Source organism: Mesoplodon bidens (genome assembly GCF_964165515.1).
Source record: "Mesoplodon bidens genome assembly, chromosome: 3".
In the NCBI taxonomy this organism is placed as follows: Eukaryota; Metazoa; Chordata; class Mammalia; order Artiodactyla; family Ziphiidae; genus Mesoplodon; species Mesoplodon bidens.
In genome coordinates, this window is record NC_138178.1 from 54760217 (window position 1) to 54785444 (window position 25228).

Consider the following 25228-nt stretch of genomic DNA (forward strand, 5'->3'; position numbering starts at 1 on the left):
CAGAAGTGCCTGACTCTCCTGGAGACGGAGAAGATGAGTTTGCACAGACCAGATGCTCAATAACCTTTACTGCACAAATACATTGAAGAATGTTATTGTATTCCTACTTTAAGAAAATCTAGATGTAAAATCTGAATTTATTGGACAGATCAATGTGACACAGATTATTACACATTATGAATGTTTATGACTTGGTGAGAACTAGATGGTAGCTAAATTTAAAGAGCTGACTTTACTCCTTGTTGAAAATCCAAAATGCAGATTAAATACTACTGAAATGGTAACATAGTCAATGGGGACACATGATTTTAAAAATTTAATAGATGCACTTTTTAAAAGAACATCTCTTCAGTATATACACGTAACAGTTAGTTGTACTTGCTCTTAGGGAAAGATACAATCTCCATGAGTCTGATATTATAAATAAAAATTTAATTTAAAGTTTCTATTGTTATTGAAATAGAAAAAGCTGTTTTTAACTACTGTTAAATGAAAAGTGAAAAGTGAGGTAATTCATCTTTTTGACAATAATCTTTCCTTCCAACGGTGTCATCTTCTCTGAAAGTCAAGGTAATTCCTTGTAAATAAGGCTTTTAACAAATTACAAGTAGGTAGTAGGTACTTGTCCATCTTCTTCCTAACTACTTGGTGCACTATTGCATAGCGACAATTTTTTTTCCTGCTTCTTCTTCAGTGGAAGTCTGAGAGTCTGAAATCTGCACTGGCTTGGTTGAGCCTGGGAATTTTTTTGGTACCAGGGGTGTAAATATCCATTGTAGAAATCAGTAGCTGTTAGTGTTTTCTTGAGCATCACTGATCGAACACCAATCCAGCCATCCTATAGGGCAAAAGACAAATAGTGAATACGCGGTGCTGGCAAAACTGGTGGTAAATTTTAGTTTATAAAACTTTTATCATGAAAAAAATAAACCAACACATCTTTACTAAATGCCAGGCTACAAATAGCACTAAGTAACATATATGATTCTTTGACTCTAAAAGTTTATTACCGAGGAGTGATAACAAATGTATAGACCTATTTAAATCTATTTAAATGTAGACAGGGCAGAATAAAAAGGTATACGTTGTATTTGTGTGGTGCTTGACAGTTCTCAGAGTATGTCCATGTATCTTATTGTTACTGGTTGTCAAAATACAAGCACTCTAAAAAGTAGGCAGATCCAATATTATCCCCAGAGAAAACTGATTTTACAAGAGAAAACTGATGCCCAGAGAGTGTGAGTGATTTGTCCAAGGTGACATAACTGGTGGGACCCAAACTCACACGTTGAGACAACCCACTTCTTCTATGAGAGCAAACTGTAGATTTGAAGTATAGATGTATACAGACACAGACATATGCACCCAGTGCTATTCCAGAATAAGTTGAAGAGAGGTGAAGAGAGGTTGCTGTAGGCATTCTGTATCTACAGTCTTGTGTAGGTCAGATCAATCTTATCACACATTTTAAATACTCTTTCTTGAGCATGGAACATCGCACATAAATACCACATGATGGAAAATACTCAGGAAATGGAAGGAACAAGGAACACTTCTCAGGATAATGCCATTGTCTTAAAAATGATAGTGGTTTCAAAGTCATTTTAAATAGTTAAGAAATCTCCTCTCTAACCACATTAAACAGTAGGAGCAAGTAGGATACAGGCACTGTTGTAGTTCAGTGAGATACTTTGACATTACTATTTTTTTGTGATAGTCCTATTAACAAGATGACTTGTTAATTAAATTGGATTACTGAGAATATACAAGTTTCTTTTGAGAAAGAACTAAAGTTACTGAATCTTCTTTCATTGTCTGAGTAATAGTAACACCTTGGTAAAACTTCATCTCTTGAAAAAAATTATACTAGAGATTCTACTATTTCTTAAGAAAATTAAACTGTCCATTGGCTCAATCTGATGGGCAGGCAGTTGAGTGAAGTCTCAGCTAAAAATGACAAATGATACCAACTATAAACTCAGTAAAACAAGTGTGATAATGTGAAACTAAAGGAAAATGTACCTTGCAACAAACCAGCAGTATTTGTGACTGTCTGTGGTATATTACTGATCCTGGAATAACAGCCTGTCCTGTTAATTTTGGATCTAAAGACAGGGGAGAGGAAAAGAGGGATATGAGAGAGAGAATAAATAATTATGCAACTTCACGATGCTTCTTAAAAATCAAAAAACATTCTGCAAGACAGTACTAATATCGGAGGGTACACATCTGCTGATGCCCTGACTTTGTAATCTAAAACTTACGATAGAGCTGTGGTGCTCTGTGTGTATCTTGAACCCAAAGGGAAGCTTTCCATACACACAAGAAGCTATGAGTCCTTTACCCAGTGTCCCAGAGATCAACCTAAAATGTTGAATCTAGAAGTTTTGACCATTTGGGGGAAATAACTAGCTACCAGTGGAGAGACATACAGGAGACTTAGGATCTAAGCTGGCCCTTCCAACCATGACTAAACAAGTCCCAATTCCCAGATTTCTGGGGAACTCTCTGCCTTTGTGGCTCACACTCCTTCAGTCCACCAGGATGGGAGGGCACTGATGGGCCTCTGAATGGACCAGGGTCATGAAATGCTACACCCTGGCCTAAGATTCTCACTGAGGTGCCCAGAGATTTTCATTATGATATTCACCAGAATGAAATCAACCTAGGCACTCTGCATTCCCTGAAAACCTTAATATAGGGAATCACAGAGCTTAAAATGGGATAGTAACACTGATCTGCCTACTTCTCAGGTTCTTATGATGACCAGAAGAGAAAATACACATGAACGGACACTGTAAAGAATAAGACTATAAATGAATGTAAAGTATTACCATTATTGAACTGAAACAAGCTAAAAGAATCCTTATTTTTAGTAAATGGGACCTATGGTAAAACAGACACATTTTCAAATAGACTATACTGAAAACATTTTCCATGTCAGCTATTCAAAAATAAGTACCAGTGAGGATTGAACTATTAACTTCTACCAAATCCAGAAGTTTAATGGTACTATTCACCCAGAGTGTCTGCAACGGAATCTGCAAATAAAATGAAAGAAGGATGATAAATAAATACACTCAACCCTGAAACCCTTTTCAACTACTATTTTGTGTTAATCTGGTCTGACTTCTCTCCCAATTACAGAGGAATTGGGAACTCAGTCTCTAAACCTTACAGAATAGAACATAACATGACCCTCTACATCAGTCTCCAGGATTCATTAGATCTTAAAATTAAACACTATTTTAAAATCAATGTTTATATCTTCATTAATATTTCTAGTTAAAAATCATGCTCATTTTAAAAAATGCAAGCATTACAACAACTATGTTAAAAAAAATTAGAATGTGAAAGTATTCTGTACTCCCATCCCCAGAGGTAACCACTGCTAATAGTTCAATGTGTATATCCTTGTATTTTTCCTACAAATATAATTATCACAAAAATCTAGAACATACTGTTTGACAAGGAACTTTTTCTACTTAACCATAAACTGTGGACAAATTTTCATCAGTACACACTTATCTATTTCACTCTTTAATCTGCTGCACAGTATTCCATTTTATAAAATGTACCATAATTTATGCAACAAGTGCCTTTATGACGGATATTTCATAACACATTACAAAATTACGAAAAAATTTAAATGTGATAACAAATATCCTGGTAGATATATCTTTGAGGACTTTTATATTTCTGGAGAATAGTTGTTTTTTAAGTGGACCACCTGGGTTAAAGAGTATCAACATTTTATTGTTAAACTGCCTTGATAAGAGAAGAAAAATGGCAGTCTATTGCTGTTTATTATTAGTGAGGCTGAGGAGCAGTCCGTATCTACCTGCACATGTTATTTATTTCTTAGGCCTATTTATGCCCTTTGCCCATTAAAACAAAAACAAAAACAAACAAAAAAAACCCTGAGTTATTCATCTCTTTCTTATTAATTTGTGAAAGGCTTTTATATTTTTAGGAAATTAGCCCTTTAGTTCTCAGATGATTATGAATATTTTTCTAGTTTGTTGACTTTAAATATTGGGTAATTTTTTTCCATGCATAATTTTTTAATTTTATGGAGTAATATTTATCACTCTTTTCTCTCATGACTTCATTGGTTCATGTCATGCTTAAAAAGGCCTATCCACGTTTATCAAATATTATAAAATTATTCAACTGTTCTTTTTCCCAGTTCTTTGTGGTTTCATTTTTTGAAAACACTTAAATCCTTGATCCATCTAGATTTTATTTTGATTTGAAAAGGTGAGACTTGAGGGCTCTCCCTTTTAAAGGCTAACCAGCTGTCCCAACACTATTTATTGAATAATCCATCCCATCCTTCCCCTCAGTGTGAAATGCTACCTTTATTACATTTTGATTTAAATAGGCTAACAGAAATTAACCCACACCAGGAAATAAGTTCTCTCAACTTTCTGAAGTAAATAAACGGATTTTCAGACTGCAGTTCAGTCCTCTTATTTCATAGACGAGGAAAGTGAGGCCCAGAGAAATGCAGCTGTTTTCCCAAGTTTAGACACAGCTAGTTAGTGGCACAGCCAAGGAACAGAATCTATGCTTTCTCATTCTCAGTTCAGTGCTCTTTTGATGACATTCTCTAAAGAGGACATTTTACTTTCAGAACAGTTAGGTTGTTTCAAAGATGTGAACGATTAATCAGAGAATTAAAGAAATCAGAGAATTAAGTAAATTTGAAGAAAAGTATTCACAACCTTATATATGTCATATTTTGGTAAAATATCCTCTTCTATAATTTGCTTATTTTTCTTTCATCTGCTTCTAATAAAAGTTATGAAATGACTTTCATGTGTGTAACTTTTTTCTTTCAAAGAACTCAAAATACTTCTGAAACACGATTACTGTTTGAGAAATGTTTATATTTACTGAGAACTATAAATATGATAGGTATAGAATCAGAATATACCCTTCTTGTTCTTGAGGAGGTAAAGCTCATCTTCACCTTATCATCAGAGCACTGAAGAAAGGAAAGTGATGGTAAGAAAACAGTCATTTCTGTGCCCACTGTCATTACTGTCAAAATCACATGCTGGCGTGGATTTAAATTCACAGTTTATCTCCTTTGATCTTGACAGTTGTGGACCAGGTCATTAACCTCATTTTAGAGATAGAAAAGCAGAAGCTCAGAGAAGACAGAAAAGCAGAAACTCAGAGAAGATAAGGATCTTGCTCTTGGTTAATACACGGCAACTCTAGGAATCAAATTTCACCTTCTGGCTCCAAGATAGGCACTCCTTCTGTTGTAGCACAAAAATTTCTCAGTGGAGAGGAAAAGTGAATTGCAGAAGATAAGAATTATTATGCAGTGTTTAACTTTTTGGGGAACTGTCAAACTGTTTTCTAAAGCAGCTGCCCCATTTTACATTTCTACCAACAATGAATGAGGGTTCCAAATTTCTCCGTATCCCTGTCAACACTTGTTATTGTCTGTTTTTAAAATTACAGTAATCCTAGTGTGAAGTGGTATCTCAGTATAGTTTTGATTTGCATTTCCCTAATGACTAATGAAACTATCTCTTCATATGCATAGTGGCCATTTATATATTTTCTTAGGATAAATGTGTATGTAGATCCTTTGCTGATTTTCTAATCATGTTATTTATCTTTTTGCTATAAAAGTTCTTTATATACTCTGGATACTAGACCCTCATCAGATTTGTGATTTGCAAATATCTTCTTCTATTATGTAGGTTGTCTTTTCATTTTCTTGTTAGTGTTCTTTGAAGCCCAACAGTTTTAAATTTTGAAGTCCAATTTCTCTATTTTTAGTTCGTTGCTTATGCTTCAGGCATTATATCTAAGAACCACCTCCTACTTCAAGGTCATGAAGATATGCCCCTATATCTTCTTCCAAGAGTTTTCATAGTTTCAGCTCTTACATTTAGGTTTCTGATCCATTTAGAGTTCATGTTTATATGTGGTATGAGGTAGGGATCCAAGTCCATATCTTCTGATTGTGGATATCCAGTTGTCCAAGCACCATGTGGTAAAAAGATTATTCTTTCCCCATCAAATTGCCTTGGCACCCTTATCAAAAATCGAGTGACCATAAATGTATGGGTTTATTTCTGGACTCTGAATTCTATCCCATTGAGCTTTATGTCTTTGTCAGTATCACACTGCCTTGATTACTGTAGCATTGTAGTAAATTTTGAAATCAGGAACTATGCATCCTGATTTCATAGGAACTTTGAAATCGGAAATTCATTCTTCTTTTTCAAGATTTTCTGTCTATTCTGGGCCTCTTGGGATTCCATATGAATTTTAGGATAAGCCTGTCAATTTCTGCAAAGAAGTCAACTAGGATTTTTATAGCAATTGTGTTGAGTCTGTATATCTATTTAGGGAATAGTGCCATCTTAACAATATTAAGTCTTCTAATCCATAAATACAGAGGCCCTTCCATTTACTTAGGTCTTCTTTACTATTTATTAGCCCTATTAGTTTTGGGGGGTGGAATTATTTATAATTTTCTATATATAAGATTACACCAACTGCAAATATAGTTTTACATTGTTCCTTTTTTCTTGCCTAATCACCCCGGCTATAACCTCCAGTACAATGTTGAATAGAAGTGGTGACAGTGGACATCTTTGTCTTGTTCCTGATCTTAGAGGGAACAGTTTCAATCTTTTGCCATCAAATATGTTAGATTTGGATTTTTTTGTAGATATTCTTCATCAGATGGAGGAAGTTCCCATCTATTCTTTGTTGAACATTTTTATCATGAAAAGGTACTGGATTTTTCAAATGCTGTTTCTGCATCTACTGAGATAATTATGTGGCTTTTGTCCTTTATTCTATTAATATGGTATATTATGTGGATTGATTTTTGTATGTTGAACCAGGCTTACATTCCTGGGCTACATCCCACTTGGTCAGTGTATAATCCTTTTCTACATGTTGCTTGATTCACTTTGCTAATTCTGTTAAGGGTTTTTGCCTCTATATTAACAAGGGCTATTGATTTGTAGTTTTCTTTTCTTGTAAAATCTTTATCTGGTTTAGCTTACTTGACTTTTGTACTGGCTACTCCCTCTGCCTGGAATGGTCTTTTCCTGATCTTGGCATGACTTGCTCCTTATTGTCTTTCAGACCTCAGCTTAAATGTCAGTTCAAAGTGGCCATCCCCATTTAGATATCCAGTCTAAAATAGCCACCAGTTAATCTATCACATTATTTTAATTTTCATCAAAGAGCTTATCACACCATCTGATATTTTTCTTATTTATTTATTTGTTTCCGTCTTCTCACATGACCTCTAATACCTAGAACAATGCCTGACATATAAGAGGCTTTCAATAAATATTTTGTTTAATGAATGAATAAGAACAGATATCATTTAATGAGTACCTACTCAGATACTCTACTAGATGCTTTATATACATTATATCATTCTAATTTTCAAATGAACTAACTAAAGCTCAGAGCTAAATAACCTTCTCAAGTCTATAAAGCAAGGAAGTAGCAGAGAGAAGATGGAACCCAGCTCCGTCTGGCTCTAAAGTCAATGTTCCTTGCCCTATGCCATTCTCTTACAGTGGGGAAAGTACAGGGTTTGACATCAGGCAGATCTGGTTCAAAACCTGACTCTCACTAACTAGCAATGTGACCTTGAGCAACATTCAACAGCCATTCACTGAGTATCTTCTTTAAGCCTCAATTTCATCAACTTAAAATGGGATAATACCCACAACATGAGGCTGTAATCCTCACCGGAGAACCTGGCATGCTACAGATATTCAATGGCAGTTCACCATTTTAACCTACAGAGGAGGTCCATTAAAACCCCACACTTGGTAGACTCAGAGTTCAAACAACATAAGATGCTATCAAAATGAAGGGAAAAAACCCCAATAAATTTGTCAAAGAACTGAGAATTTAATTCAGATATTTTAACAAGTTATTACAACTAGATTTTGTATGCCATATGTAGAAATCAAGGATTTAAGAATTCAGTTGTAAAAAATGGGCCAAAGGCAGAAAGACATACTAGTAAAAGCATTGGACTAGGAGTTAGAAGATTTAGGTTCATTATTCAGTGACTGGGCACCTGAAGTTAGTCACTTCATTTTCATTCTCCTCATCTATGAAACAGGATAATAAAATTTGGTTATGGGAGATGGCAAAATATCTATTTTAAAGTACTTTGTAAATTCTAAGTCCCCTATGAAAACTTGAAGTTTAAAGAATATTTAAAAAATGAATGTCATATATTCAAAAGAACTGAAACAGGGACTCAAACAGATATGTGTACACCCAAGTTCATGCAGCATTATTCACATTAGCTAAAAGGTAGAAACAACCCAACTGTCCATTGATAGACAAATGGATAAACAAAATGTGCTATATACATACAATGGAATATTATTCAGACTAAAAAAGGAATGACATTCTGATACATGGTACAACATGAATGAAACTTGAAAACATTATGCTAGGTGAGATAAGCCAGACACAAAAGGATAAATATTGTATGATTCCACTTATAAAAGGTAGATTCATAGAGACAGGAAGTAGAATAGTGATTACCAGGGACTGTGGGGCGGGGGAAATGAGGAGTTATTATTTAATGGGTATAGAGTTTCAGTTTGAGATGATGAAAAAGTTCTGGAAATGGATACTGGTGATGGTTGCATAACAATGTAAATGTACTTAATGCCACTGAACTATACACTTAAAAATGGTTTAAATGGTAAATTTTATGTTATATATATTTTATCCCAATAAAAAAAGTTTTTTTTTTAACATCTTTATTGGAGTATAATTGCTTTACAGTGTTGTGTTAGTTTCTGCTGCATAACAAAGTGAATCAGCTATATGCATATGTATATCCCCATATCACTTCCCTCTTGCATCTCCCTCCCACTCTCCTTATCCCACCCCTCCTAGTGGTCGCAATGCACAGAGCGGATCTCCCTGTGCCATGAAGCTGCTTCCCGCTAGCTATCTGTTTTACATTTGGTAGTGTATATATGTCAATGCTATTCTCCCACATTGTCTCAACTTACCCGTCCCCCTCCCCTTGTCCTCAAGTCCATTCTCTACATCTGTGTCTTTATTCCTGTCCTGTCCCTAGGTTCAAAAGAACCAAAAGATAGTTATTTAAAAAAAAATGAACTTCAGGATCCTTTGGTTTTGTTTATGAGATTTATTCCTAAATTAAAATATTTCAAAAGTAAATTACACACACACACTCACACACACAATTAGGTAAAACTGCAATTTGACTTCCAACTTACTATATTTCCAATGGCACGATGAAGTCTGAATATCTGCTCTGAAGTTTGTTCCTCCCATTTTATACAGCTGGTAGCAGCAGAAATCTTAGGGGCTACAAGATAAAGCCAATAGCAAGAATGAATATCAGATCAATGACCATAAATTGGTAATTACTGATACTGAATGACAGCTACAAGAGAATTCATTATATTATTTTCTCAACTTTTGTATGTTTTAAATTTTACATAATATAAGATATATACATACATACATAGTAAATAAAAGTACTAGAAGAAAACATGGGTAAATTTCTTTATAACCTAGTAATAGAAAAAGTCCTTCTATGACTCAAAATCCAGAAACAATTAAAGAACGATAAATGTGACTACAAAAAATTAAACTTTTGTAAGACAAAAAGAAATGCCATAAATCAAGCCAAAAAACAAATGACAAACAAGTTATTTGCAATTTATATCACAGTACTTTATATCTGTTTATATATATTCCATGAGAGATGTATCTATAATAAATATAATAAATATATTTATATATTTATATATAATTACTATATATATGTTATATATATATTATATATATTTATATTATATTTAGGAGTACTTTGTATCTATTATATAGATTTATTTATATCTATTACACAAACTACTCCTAAAAACTGAGACAAAAAAGACCAAAAACCAGATAGAAAAATGGGCAAAAGATATAACAGACCCTTCTCAGAAAAAAAGAAATGCAAATAGTCCTTAAACATATAAAAAGCTCCTCAGCCTCACTCAAGGAGGAATGTAAATTAAAACTACTCCAAGACACAATTTTTTATCTATTAGATTAGGAGGTAACGTATGCATAAAGTTATTCATAGTGGCATTATTTGAAATAGCAAAAGATTAGTAACAATCCAAATGTCCACCAATAGGGGATCTATTGATTAAATTATGATTTACCCATACAAGTGAGAACTATACTGCCATAAAAAAGAACAGGAAAATTTCTTCTTATTGATAGGAAATGATCACCAGGATACACCGTAAAGTGAAAAAAAGAAAGATGCAGAAGAGTATATATTTTATGCCACCTTTTGTGGAAGAAAAAAGGAAAAATCAGTTTTAAAGTATGTGTTTTTGCTTATTTTCATAAAAGGAAACAACTGAAAGGCTAAATCAGAAACTACTAACTCTAGAGGGAGGGGAACAGGATTGGAAGAGATACAAATGGGATGGAAGTAAGACTTCTTCTCTGTATAACCTTTCCAAATAGTTTTAACTTTGAATCATGTAAGTATTTTATATATTCAAAAATAAGATTTAGTTGTAAAGAGGAAAATGCAACCCTGAAAATTAAAAACAAACTGAAACAAAGGAACTTAACTATATATCAAAGTAGATAACAAAACCACATGGAAAAAATAATTATCTCCAGTAAGTTTTGAACACAGTACTCTGACTATATACCCTTCGTAGGATATATTTTAAGGACAAAAAAAAAAACTGCGGAAAAAAAAAACTGCAGAAAAATCTTAACTCTCACTTAGTAGTTATACTTTCTGTAGTGATATTGGTGCTGTAATCTTGAAATTATTTTATGCACAGCAAATAAAAAACAGGTCAGCATTGATTTAAAAAAGATTTTCTGTGTAAGAGAAAATACCAGAAAAACCCTGTACTTTAAAATTTGAATCAGAAACAATATGAGCTCAAATATTTTTTTTTAAAGGCTTTACTGAATTTGTTACAATACTGCTTTTGGGTTTTTTTGGGGTTTTTTTTTTTGCGGTATGCAGGCCTCTCACTGTTGTGGCCTCTCCTGTTGCGGAGGACAGGCTCTGGACGCACAGGCTCAGCGCCATGGCTCATGGGCCCAGCCGCTCCTCGGCATGTGGGATCTTCCCGGACCGGGGCACAAACCACGTGTCCCCTGCATCGGCAGGCGGACTCTCAACCACTGCGCCACCAGGGAAGCCCATGCTTCTGTTTTATGTTTTGTTTTTTTGGCCCTGAGGCATGTGGGATCTTAACTCCCCAACCAGGGATTGAACCTGCACCCCCTGCATTGGAATGTGAAGTATTAACCACTGGACAGCCAGGGAAGTCCCTGAACTCAAACATTTTTTAAAAATGCCTACCCTTCTCCACTAACACTTCACTTTGGAGCACATCATTGTATTAGATGGTTTCTAAATACTACCCCCCAACTAAAATAAACAAGGGAGAGGAGGCTGATTCCAACATGGGACAGAGAATTTACAAGGTGAGCCTGGGACATCTTGCGATAGAAACAAGGAAGTGCTCAAAAACTAGCTGGGGGTGGAGGGATGTCAAAGGATTCGGGAGCCAACTTTAAGAGGCTCCCACTAGCGAAATTTGGGACAACTTGAGCAGCATAAAGCATTATGAATGTAATTAACTATAAAACACAGTAAATAAAAATCCACAAGTCAAATAACTAAAAAAACTCACTCGCCACCATAATTGAAGGTGATTATGGTAACAACTCCCTATCTTAAATATTGATAATTAGAGAAAGAATTAAGTATTTATCCTGCCATTTTAGGATGAATTAAAATTCACCTGCAATTAATAAGGAAAAGCTCTTCTTTACAGAACAATGCCAACTATTAAATATAAAAGGAATTGGAAAATCACCATTTTGATTTTCATTGGAATAATTCATTCAGGGAAGGAGCATCAATCCATGCTAAAACTGTTACGTGAAAGGCTGGTAGGGAACCGGATATTTGCATGGTGCCAAAGTATTACCCCATGGATTACCTGCCATTTGCAAAGGGAGAAATAGATCTTTACACTGGAAAGATCTGGTGGTCACCACCTCCATCAAGTGATCAAATTTAGCTTCACTAGCCTTGATGCAACCTGGTATTATGGCTTACTGATATGACTCCCTAAGACTGTAGGGGACGGAGGCGGGGGCTTCTCTGAGTAGATCCTTTAAACAGTTTTAACTTTTGAGTCATGTAAATGTCTTACGTAGTCAAGAAATAAAACTACATCATAAATAAAAATAAAATGCAACCATTAAGGTTAAAAAACAAAGTGAAACAAATATCACTGGAACACAATATCATCTATGAAATACTCTTTCCACAAACTTTAAGCCCGAATCTCATCAAGCCTGTAGAACTTCCAATTTACAGGAACTTTAAGGGCTAGAAAAACACATTAAACAACACTGGAAGGAAAGAGACAATTGGCCTGGTCTCTTCAAAAAGTTAATGACATGGAGGGAAAAAAACAGTGTAGGAATTACTCTAATGAGACTAAAGAGACATACGACTAATTATAATTGGATCCTAGTTTGAAAAAATATACAGCTATAAAATATATTTTTAGAGTGTCAGGAAAATTTAAATATGGACTGGCTATTCGATGCTATTAAGGAACTGTTCATTTTTCCTAGGAGATGCATGTTGAAATATTTAGGGATGAAAGGTCATGATGCATACTTCCAAATGGTATAGCAAAAATTAAAATATATATGCTACATAAACACATATATATGGCCAAACATTAATAATTGTTGACTCTGGGTTAAACAGGTATTCACTGTCTTTCAACTTACCTTTGTGTTTGGTATTTTTCAATATAAAGAATAGAGAAAATTGTTCTAATCTTTCATAAGGCTAAATGTGAAGAGGGAGAGAGACCCCTTACCAATCATTCTCTGGAAAAGGACATGCAAGTGGACATTCAATCTTTAGTCAAAATTAAGGGAAACTTGCAAGTGAGGAAGCCACAGTGTTCAGATGCCATCACAACAAACAAAACCTTAGGAAAGATGTCAGAGTCTCTGCCATCTGCACTTACCATGTGTCACCCCCTCGGCTGGCTGCTGCCTTCCATTGTTCAAACTTTCAGGCAAATTTTTCAAAACTGAAATAAGCTTTAAAAAAAGGAGAGTAATATATTCAAGATGAAAAGAACGAAAGCAGAAATACATTACAATTCAGTACCATGAAATTACAGCTTTAAGAGCTGTGTGGCAGGGTAAAGCAGTAAATTGGCTTAGGCTGTGAGGATCCATCTACTTGGTGGAGTTTCAGTAGAGATGTTGCTCTCTGTAGAGTACAGGTCATTGATTTCCTTCCAGAGAATACTGAGCCTCGACTAGCTGTCAGAACAGCCTGTGCTCGGCCATCCACACTCGCACTCTCACTCTGAAGGAAGGCAGTGGGGACTTCATACTCTGGAGTCACATAGTTCTGGGTTCAAATCCCAGTTCTACCACCTGCTAGCTGTGTCACTGTGGAAAAGTTATTTTACTTGTCTGTGGCCTTCAAGGTCATTATCTATAAAACAGTTGAAAGCAATAGCTACCTCAAAGGTTTCTTGCAAAGGTAAAAAAAAATAAGTCTATGAAAGTATCTAAAACAGTCTTGGCACACAAGCCAGTGCTCAATAAACGACAGACACTATAATAACAGCATTTCCGAGGTGAGTGCCTAGAATGGGAAGCATCATCTATACAGCAGGGGATGGGGTGGAGGGGGGGGCTCCTCTACAGAAAATTTAGTTCAGATGAAAATAATTAATTGGGTCATTAAGCCTTTATTCACACCCTATTGTATGCAGACTCAAATAAAAGTCTCAGAGTTCATTTACAGCTAGAGGGTCAGTAGAATTCCAATGGTACAGATGCAAATGACTGGAACACAGGCATACAAGTGGGAGGAAAACAGAGACTTACTTAGGAAATGATGTTAGTTCAGTTCGACAGGGGTGAATGGTACGTCTATGAGACTAAGGAGAGTGAAAATGGGAAGAATAGTCTAAAAGTCTCACCATGAAATGTAACAGACCATATAAAATCACATATTTCATTCAAAAGCTTTGATTACGTACATACTCTGTGTAAATTCTCAAAGACTAACATAAGATCACAAAAGCCATGCTAATTTTTAGGAAGCCAGGGATAGAAACCACTTTTTAAAAAGAAGCTTAAAATCACACATCATAAAATTGTTCTTTTCATCATAACCACTTAGGAAACAAGCAGGGGGATATTGGAAAACTGTACCATGTTGGCACCCAGTCTTGACAGCACTGCTTCCAAATCCTTTGTGGTGCTCTTGGGTGGTACAGGAACTGTTTCCTGTTTGAGAATTGGGCCTACATCAAACCTACCAAAAAATTAAAAGCAAATAATAACATGATTACTGACTATTTCTTAAGATCAATATGTTTGTCTACATGAAAGTTTATATACCACAAGGATAGTTTTTTTGTTTGTTCGGGTGGGTTTTGTTTTGTTTTGTTTTGTTTTTTTAGGCCACACAGTGTGGCTTATGGGATCTTAGTTCCCTGACCAGGGATCGAACCCAGGCCCACTGCAGTGGAAGTGCAGAGTCCTAACCACTGGAAGGCCAGGAAATTCCCCCACAAGGATAGTTTAACCGTGGCCATGAATGTGACTATTAGCCATTGGCAAGGGAGAAATGTCAGTTTGAAAGAAGGGAGAACAACATTAGCATGTTACTAATATCACTTTAGTCTATCAGCTAGATAGTTTAAGCACGTTAACTTTTCACCATTCTCTGCATTTTCATCTGCTTTATTCTTAAGTACCATTTTCTGGTCATTTATGGAGTCAATACTTGAGCTTAACAAAATTAAATTCTAATACAGTCATTTTACTAAACTATTAAAATTTTAAAAATTAAAATCCATAACATTTTGAAAAAAGAAAGAAGGGAGAGCAAAATCTGGCCTATATTTAGATTTTAGGTTTATTTTTTCACAAAGGAAAAAGGTTGCATATCAGGGATTTAAATGCAACTACAAATAATTCTATCATTAGTAGTAAATAGTACGAAAAAAATCTCTAATTATATAATGAAAGTACAGAGCAAAGAATATGTTTTCCAAGGAAGTACAACTAGGAATTTACAATCATTCCTTCCTGTATTTCCTTTCTCAAAGGACAAGAGTTTTGCCTGAATTATAATCAATAGTGATTATAAGTAGGTGCAAGGGTATTTGCATTCCCATAAGTCTTATATGCAATATTTTATATCAAGCTCTGCAAATATAGGCCATCAGTTTTTATTAGAAATATATTTTGTTTTAAATACTTAACTTTGTGGTCTGTTAACTCTATTTTTAACCTATGAGCTTTAATAAAATGATTATTATGAAAAGTTACAAACATTCCAAAAACAGAATGAACAGTCTAAGGAATCCCCATATACACATCTCGCAGATTTGAGAATTACCAAAGTTTCGCCACTCTTGTTTCATCTGCCCCTCCCTTCTTTTTTTTTTTTTTTTTGAAGTAAGTTAAAGCAAATCCCAGATATTGACTTGGTCTTGTGAACTTGTTAATTTTTCTTTTCTATGGGGATGTTAGGTGATAATAGGCAGAGGCATAATACACTCCTAAAACAATTTAAAATAATTGTTTCTTAGATTGTAGGTATAATTTAAAAAATTAAACATTTAAGACAATTATATAACACACTGGTATACAACGTATTCTTTCTTCAGGTTCCAAAAAATTTTTGACCATAGAAACCAAAGCCAGCAGAACAGAGATTCATAACTAATATACAAAAATCCATCTCTCATCTATACAACATCATTTATAGAAATCCAGTTGTTAATAATTTATTTCAATTAACAAGTTTAAAGAGACACTGTGTAAATGCCAAACATGTGGTTTATGTTAGAAACCAGGAAGAAACCCAGGAGTTAGAGAAATTAGTACTCTAGTACACTCTAATTTATTACTAATTTCTAACTCCTAATTAGAAATTAGGAGTTAGAAATTAGTAATAAATTAGAGTAATTAGTACCCACTCATCCACCTCCACTTGCCCCCAGGCAGACTGACATCAACAATCACCATCACAAAAAGTCTCAAGAAAATATGCTCTACCTTTTAGGCCTAATTTGCATAATCGTTACTCCAGCAACTGTGTCTCCGTGCAGGACCGTATGGATTATAGGGGCTGGACCACGCCACCTCGGGAGGCAACTGGGATGGACATTCAAGATGCCACTGAGTTAGAAAAGGCAGGAAATTAGTATGCAAGTGGGCTTTTTACCATTTAGTTTACTGCTACCTAAACTAATATGCTACTTTTCATCATTAAACTTGCCCAGTTTTGAAAAACGGTTAAATCTGGTCTCATACCAACTGAAGCAGGAGTCAGAGCTAAGTTCAACTTTCTTACCATAAGAGACCAATGAAACTCAATTAAAAAAAGAGCAGGAACAACTATTCATTGTTCCGAAGATGTTCCAGCTTCGCGATTCGAGACATAGCTCGCAATGTCTGGGAGTTTTTAAATAAAGACAAAAAATGTGTTTTTTACTCTATGAGAAAAACCACTCAAATGCAATCATGCATCTCATGGATGATGTGAATTACACGTATAGTTTAGTTACATAATTACCCTCACTTCACTTAGTTTGTATATAGAGTTCCTAAAACAAGCTTCTTAAATCCCCACCTAATGATTTATTCACCTTTGCTGTTTATCCCTATACACCTTTCACCCATTAATGAGCAATTTTAATAATTTACTAATCTGTCATTAGTTTAATGTCTCCATCAGCATGAGTATACACTTGAGAGTGCATATGTGTATATATATATTCTAAATTCCACTGTTCAGCCCAGTCTCATTCATCCAACAAATATTTACGGAGCACAATCCATGTTCTGGCATTAAGTGCTGGGGATATAAGCAACAGTGAACCACACCGGAAAAAAAAAAAAATTCTGCCCTCATAGGCCAATATAAGGACTTGACTTTTATTCTGAGGGAGATGGAAAACCACCAGAGAATTTTGAGCAAAGTGACATGATCTATGTTCTAAAAGGATCACTTTGGTGTTGGGTGGTAAAAGACTGAGAGGGCCAAAGACAGAAGTGGAGACCACTTAGGAGGCTACTGCAGTATGACAGCCAAGAGTGGTGGCAGCAGAAGTGATGAGAATCAGACATTCTAGAGAGGTTTCAAAGGCAGAGCCAACAGGATTTCCTGATGGATTGGATGCGTGGTGTGAGATAAGGAATTAAGAATAATGCCAAGGCTTTGGGTCCGAGCAACTTAAAGCCTGGAGTCACCGTGTACTGAGATGAAGATTTTGGGAAGGAACAGGTTTTGGGGTGAAAGTTCAGGAATGTTGTTTTGGACATCTTACATGTAAGGTGCCTATCAGACATCCAAGCAGAGCTGCGGAGGAGGCAGTGGGTATCAGGGGCCTGGAGTTCAGGGAGAGATCTGAACTGGAGGGACACATCTGGGAGTTATTAGCATACACATGGAATTTAAATGAGGGTGGGTGAGAGCTCATAGATAGTGATAAAGAGCATCATACATTTTAACAATTCATGCCACTAATAAAATCTTTTATTTTAAGAGAAAATACTAAAGAAAGCAGAATTAAGTTCAAGTTATTGCACTTTAGATACCAGGTCCATATATGAAGACCGAGGTCTCTACACATTTGTATTTCCTTACAAATAAAACTTACTAGGGAAATTTAAGAATAAGAGCCTCACTCAAAAGTCGGCCAAATGAAGCTACCACTCCAACATCATATTCTCCAGATCCCACATCTGGCCACTCATACACTGGAAGCTGAGATTGGACAGCATATTGCTTCACCGGCAGTCTTTTTGGTGAGGGAACTGTGACCACCTCCAAGTTTTCAATTAACTCTTCCCCTTTGTTTTCCCTAAATTGGAAAGATTAGAAGAAAATGTGACAGTGTTAAGACAATGTCGGAAAGCTAAACTACTTCACGCATTTCTAAGGCATTTTTATGATTAAATTCACGAAGCATTTAAGGGTAAATGATTAAAACTAGTGCAACTGAGAGACTAAAGTTTTGTTTTTATTTAATTGTTTTAAATTTAAAGAGTCACAAGTGGCTACTGGCTACTGTTTGGACTGTTATGGTTGTAGAAATTTCCTGTGCATGCAGAAACATATACAGTAGAGACATTTTACACAATTGTAATATTATATATACTGTCCTGCATTTTGTTTTTTTCTCTTAACATTATGTATGCTATTATGTGAGTCTTTTTAAAAAATGGGTTAAATATACATTTGCTTGTATATGCATCAAACATTTCTAGAATAGGAAACTGAAAACAGTGGCTATCTTTGAAGTGAAGAGAAGAACTGGGGACTGGGAGAAAGAGATGGAAGGAACTGACTTTTTATATCTTTTGAATTTTTTACTATAACCACATGTTATTCAAACAATACTTAAAATATATATATATACATATATATGTGTATATATATATATATATGTATATATATACACACACACACCATGGGCATCATTCCATGACACTATATGTAGCACTACCTCTTTTTTTTTTTACCTGCTGCAAAGTATTCCAGTGCCTGGGGCTGCTTATTTATTTATTTAGTAGGTACTGCATCATGCAGGCACAACATCATAAATGTTGAGGATTTATGAGAAAAGGAATAGACAGGAGGGCCCAAACGAAAAAGTGCAGAAGTACTGGAGCTGCCAAGTGAAGCATCAGCAGAAGCGTCAGGATACACGCAGTGAGAGATGCAGGAGGCCATACACGAAAAGTAGCATGTAGAGAGTGTATTACGGAGGTGTGCAAAGGGAACATGTGTGAAGGAAGTGTTTCAGGGTGTGTTACAGAGGGTAGTGTGTGAAGGGGGAAATACAAGGGGATTCATGAATGAGTCAACATCAGGGTCTGCTGGGAAGTATTTGTAGAGAAGACTTGATGAAGGGAGACTGCAGAAATGAGTGTGAGGGTGCATCAGGAAAAAACGGAGTGGGGAAATAAAAAATGGAGGCTGGGGAAAGGACACAGAGCAGGGTATATGGTTATAGCCACCACATACCATGGACTTCCAGGACAGGTTGGATCTCAATTATTTTTGTCCAGGAAACACAATTTGTTAAATTTTAGAAATACTAAATGTATACCTAAGAGCTCTGATTTATAAATTTATTTATAGGAAAACAGTTCATTTTTGTACTATGTCTTCATTTCAGTCTCAGAAAACTGGATCCGGTTGTATATAGGGAGGCGATGGGGAGCGAAGGCGTGAGGCAAGTGTGTGCAGAGGGATGGATGCCTGTGCCTGGGAAGAAGCCCAAAGGATTAGATGATACAAATCAGGTGAGTAGGAGGCAGAAGGAGGAAGTGGAAAGGGGAGGTCCTTGAAGTCAGAGCCCGTTTTACTACCAACCTGCTCAGCTGATGACCTGGGGCAATCTCTTAACCTCTCTGAGCTACGGTTTACATGCTAAACGGGCAGGGAGGTGGTGGGACTGGACGGAGGTGATGCAGGTAAAGAAGCAACGAGCGCGGCCTTGGCACCGCGGGGCGCCCGGTGGCGCTCAGAGCACGGAAAGAGTCGGGCGTGTAGACCGGATGGGACCAGGCGGGCGCCCAAGGGCTGACCGAGCACCTCCCGGGCGCCTGGAGACGCCGAGATCTGGGCCCACACCCCTCCGGCGCAGCTGCTTTCCCCGACTAGGAGTCCAAACCCTCGAGGCCGGCCGCAGTGGCTCCACAGCCGCGCCCTCGACACCCGGGCCTCCCAATCCCTGGCCCCGGTACCTGGCGGCCTGCAGCGCCCGCAGCGTTTCGCGGGCGAACTGGTCAGTGCCGAAAAAGAGCACCCGCCAAGGCGGCTTCTCGCGGACTCGAGCGCCCCGGCCGTCCTCCCCGCCAGAGGACCCGCTCAGGCCGACCAGGGATCGCCACTGAGGGCTCGGCCTCCTGCCCGCGCCGCCGCCGCCGCCGCCGCCGCTGCCGCCGCTGCCTGGCAGGGGCCCCCAGCAGCCCCGTACCAGACCCCTCATTGCCTCCGCGGGCGGCCCACCCTGCGCAGGCGCATTGTGGTGGGGGCAGCAGGAGCTAGGCAGGAGGGGCGGGGCCGGAGAGGAAACCCGATGGGCGAGGTCTTTCAGCGACTGGGGCGGGGCTTGCCTGATTGCAGGCGCGGCAGATGAAGGAATTTGCCGGTTCAAGCGTCCCCGTGACTTTTGTTGCATTTGTTTGCACGATTTAGCCAATCTCCCCAAACAACTCTTTTGGAACAAATCATATGTGTTTTCAGACGACGAAATCTCATTTATTTGTTTATTTCTGTATCATTTTCTCAGCCATTATAACTAATATTTACTAGAAGCCATGCTTTGGCTAAGCATTTTATATATCCGTTAGTTTAGTTAATCCTCATATCAACTATACCAGGTAGATATTATTACAACCATTTTACTGAAGAGGATCTGAGGCTCCGTGAAATTAAGGTAATTACCTATGTAGGATCCTCACAGCTAGCCCCATGTAGCTCCAAATTCTGTGATCCTAACCATTTGGCCTTCATAGCAATCCTATGTACTAGGGAAGTCAATGTCCCCTTTTTGCCCCTGAGGAAACGGAGGATTAATTCTTGTTCGTAGTCACTCTGGTGAATCAAAGGCCCGCTCTTGCCCGTACCCCGTGGGTTCCCTCCCACACCGAGGGATAACATAGAAGAGACTCTTAAGGAAAATGGGCAGGGGAAGCTGTCTTCAGAAGACTTCTAAAGACCTTTAGTGCTTAGATTCTGTATTCCTGAGGCCTATGCAGTGGCCTTCTCCTTGAGGATGGTCACACATCCTGGCTGTTGAGTGGAGACCAGATTCTCTTCTAGTTTTACTGCCCTCTCCACCTCTCTTCCTCTCTAAATGCTATCCATTCTTCAATGCCAAGGTCAGACATCCTTCCTGAAGACTTGATCTCTTGCCTGCATGGACTTAATGTCTTTCTCTATGTGCCCTTTTAATGCTCTGTGGGGACCTCTGCTTCTCACACAATTTGGAATTACTGAGGGAAGTTGTCTAATGTATGCATAGACATTGACAAATTCACCTGTGTGTTGAATAGAAAAGAGAGGGGCAAAGAGGAAGGGAGGGAGTGTATTTCCAGTGATTCTGTTCATCTGATCATATATGAGGTGAGGAGCTAACTGAGATCCCAACCTTCTATTCCTACAGTCAAGTTCTCTTCTAGTATCCTCTCTTAGGGTAAGTGAAATATGATTCTAATATTTTAAAAATGGTCTTTCCCCATACAACATGATCTATAAATACAACCCAAATACTCATTTAGGTCTTCGCCTTAGACTCTGGCTGCTGTCTAAAGAGTGACTCTTCGTATTTGTCTTTACGTAATTTCTCTCCTTGAGTTAGAGAGACTGCATTATGCTACAATTTATTTTTGGCAGCCCAAATTCTCCACAGGTAGCTCCGCCCCACAGAGCTGCCTTGAGCCACTCACAGCGCCCTCTGCCGAGCACATACCGACGGCTCAGTCTGAAGGGCCAACGCCAATCTGTTTTCTTTCCTCCATAGAGTTGGCTCCTACCGCCGACATCTAATTTTCTAGTGGGTGGTCATTTGATTTTTAGCAAACTTATTTTTAAAAAACTGAACATGATATTATTGTAACAGCTTAAGTTTTCCCAGGATGCTAAAATGGAAGTCTTTCTGAAACTCTTGGTGGTAAATTGGGGTCGTATTGGGGTGGGGGAGTCCATTTCCAAGCCCAGACAAATCCACGTCTGGAGCTACTATAAAGCACACAGAGAAAATGAGGACGTTAGCTCCTAATGGCAAGGAGTTTTAGGTAATAAGTTAAGACGCCCAGAAAGCACATCCAAGAGGACTGGGCTATAATAGAACCCAGATAATGCTAATTGGCTGGTGCTCCAGTTTCCAGAAATTTCTCTCCCCTGATGAATGGAGTATGTGTGCATTTGAGTCAGTGAAATTACTCCAGTTTCTGAGTCTAGGTGACAAGAGGTTGACAGAGAGGAAGAACTGCTTGGTGGTAACCATGATGACTTTCAGCTTTGCTTTGAAACTGAAGTGATGAGACAAGCAAGTGGAGATGTTTGGTAGAAATCTAGAATGTGGGACTGGCTTCCATGACTAGGGCGGGTGAGAGAGCTGATCCTGGAGTCTGAGGAAGCAGGAAACATCCCCTCCCTATTCCCTATCATCCCACCCTAAACCTATGTGTGTATGAGTTCTGAGGAGTCGGGAGACCTGCCACAGAGAGAGAGAGAGAGAGAGAGAGAGAGAGAGAGTGTGTGTGTCTGTGTGTGTGTGTGTAATTAGCCCACTGGTGTTGAGAGTCAAAAAGGGGAGCAGCTGGAGCCCTGGGAAAGATAAAGCAGGGGCATGAGAGGAAAATGGTCAGAAGGACTTCCCCCATGGTCCAGTGGTTAAGACTTGCGCTTCCACTGCGTGGGGCAAGGGTTCGATCCCTGGTCGGGGAAGTGCCACGTGCCGCGCGGTGAGGCCAAAAAAGGTTGGGGGGGGGATTCTGGTTGGTATGTGGCTGATGCTTGAGTCCACAGAATTCCTGCATGTGCCCTGGGAGGCAATGCCACATGTGACCAGGAGGAGAGTTGCCATACACAGGCATCGCGCCAATTATCAGCGGCAGGAGCTGAACGGAGGGACGCAGGCCAGTGATGCCTTCTGGGATGCAGCCCCTTAGTGCCAAGTTCCATATACGGCCATCTACTGCCTGTGGTTGCATCAGCAGCCCACAAGGGGGCGCTGCGCACTAATTTCCCACCACAGCGTGGTGGACAATTACACATGCTTCAGAGCTTCTGACTCCCGTTTGTCTGTCTGACTGTCTGTGTTGTTAGGGCCCTTTGTGGTCTCAGTAGATATCACTTCCTAATTTGTCCAGCTGCTCTGTAAAGCAGCAAGGCCACCCGCTAGGGAAGGACCGGGACATGCTGGCCACCCCCATCTCTTAACACCCGCCTCAGCTCTTACAGATAATACACAAATGTTAAAGAGGCAGTTCTATGCAACAGACTCTCTCCCACCAGGGTGGCCTGGGATGCCTTTCCATCCCAGGGAAGAGCTTAAGAGGCAGTGTGGGCCCACAGGACTGGGTGTCCTTGAGGAGAGAGACTGGAGAGGTTACATGACAGCTGAAGGATGCCAGAGTCCCAGGAAGGGAAGCCAGATGTGGTACTATAGGAATGAGAAGCAGTCTAGGGATAAGAGAAAGGGCTAAGAAAGTTTCTTTTTGCTGCCCATAGTCAACCTAGTAAACCAAGAGATATATCAAAATAGGCTTAAAGAGATCAAATAATAAAATCTTTGGTTGTTTCTCAGCCCCTTCCCCCCAAGCAAAAGATCTGTGCTATATTAACAAAGGGAGAGTACAATTTCTTTTTATAAACTACCTTTGCCTATCCACAAGGAAACTGACAAGATAGTAAAGCCTCTCACATTTAATGGAGCTCATAATATGACTGGTCTAGAGACTGGTAATCACGTACATAAATTTAGAACAAGGGTTTCAAGAACTCTTGGGAAAATAAAAGGAGGAAGAAAGAAACAAGTGTTCAAAAAAGAACAATACATTTTAGTTAATAGAAGGTGTCTGGGACTTCCCTAGTGGCGCAGTGGTTAAGAATCCGCCTGCCAGTGCAGGGGACACGGGTTCGAGCCTTGGTCCGGGAAGATCCCACATGCTGCGGAGCAACTAAGCCCGTGCGCCACAACTACTGAGACCATGCACCACAACTACTGAAGCCCACGTGCCTAGAGCCCGTGCTCTGCAACAAGAGAAGCCACTGCAATGAGAAGCCCGCTCATCACAACGAAGAGTAGCCCCCACTCGCAGCAACTAGAGAAAGCCCGTGCACAGCAACAAAGACCCAACCAGCCAAAAATGAATAAATAAATTAATTTTTTTTAAAAAGGTGTCTGGTTACTAAGACAACATAGGGAATGAAAGATATCCAAATAGATATTAGACTAGCCCTAAGACAGCTTTCTGTATAAGACTTAAAAAAAATAAATTTGTTTATTTTTTATTTATTTATTTTTGGCTGCACTGGGTCTTCGTTGCTGTGCGGGCTTTCTCTAGTTGCCATGCACGGGCTTCTCATTGCAGTGGCTTCTCTTGTTGTGGAGCACGGGCCCAGGCACGAGGGCTTCAGTAGTTGTGGCACATGGGCTTAGTAGTTGTGGCTCGAGGGCTCTAGAGCGCAGGCTCAGTAGTTGTGGCATACGGGCTTAGTTGCTCCATGGCATGTGGGATCTTCCTGGACCAGGGATCAAACCCGTGTCCCCTGCACTGGCAAGTGGATACTTAACCACTGCGCCACCAGGGAATCCATCTGTATAAATCTTTTTAACCAAGATATTAAAAGTTGTATCAAGGGACTTCCCTGGTGGTCCAGGGGTTAAGACTCTGCGCTCCCAATGCAGGGAGCCTGAGTCCGATCCCTGGTCAGGGAACTAGATCCCACATGCATGCTGTAACTAAGAGTTTGCATGCCGCAACTAAGAGTCCACATGCTGCAACAAAGATCCCGTGTGCTGCAGCTAAGACCCAGTGCAGCCAAATAAATAAATAAATATTATAAAAATAAAAGTTGTATCAATACTTGATAAACAAATAGAAGAGAATTATATACAATTACAATTTCTAATACTCTTGATCATGGTAAATACCTGGACAAGTTAAATGTTTGTGTTAAATATGGTTTAAGAGAAAGCTATTGTGTATCTCTGAAAAAGGGCTTGTATCCAGAGTATATAAAGAATTCCCACAGATCAATTTAAAAAGGGAGATAACCCAATGGAAAAAAGAGTTGGACACTCTGTGAAAGAGGATATTCAAAGAACCAATAAACATATTAGTCATCAAAGAAATGCAAATTAAAACCACAGTGAGATATAAACATGTGACTGTCAGAATGGCTGAAACCAAGAGACAGGCAATACCAAATGTTGGCATTGATGCAGAACAACTGGAATTCTCATACACTGTTGGTGGGGGAGTCATTTTGGAAAATCATTTGACAGTATCTACTAAGGCTGAACATAAGCCTACCCTGTGACCTGGCAATTCTACTCCTAGTGTACACATGTTCACCAAAAGACAAGCTCACACA

General features: G+C 38.4%; 1 protein-coding gene across 1 annotated transcript; it reads right to left on the reverse strand.

Annotated features, from left to right (window-relative positions):
• Nucleotides 1-303: 303 nt before the first annotated feature.
• MTFMT (mitochondrial methionyl-tRNA formyltransferase) lies at nucleotides 304-20144 on the reverse strand. The gene is given in 10 exon segments (XM_081229008.1): nucleotides 304-679; nucleotides 681-838; nucleotides 2023-2105; nucleotides 2963-3041; nucleotides 9276-9367; nucleotides 13095-13170; nucleotides 14305-14407; nucleotides 16162-16284; nucleotides 17769-17972; nucleotides 19864-20144. Coding segments are annotated over 10 exon segments (1293 nt in total). The 5' UTR covers nucleotides 20109-20144; the 3' UTR covers nucleotides 304-549.
• Nucleotides 20145-25228: the final 5084 nt, after the last annotated feature.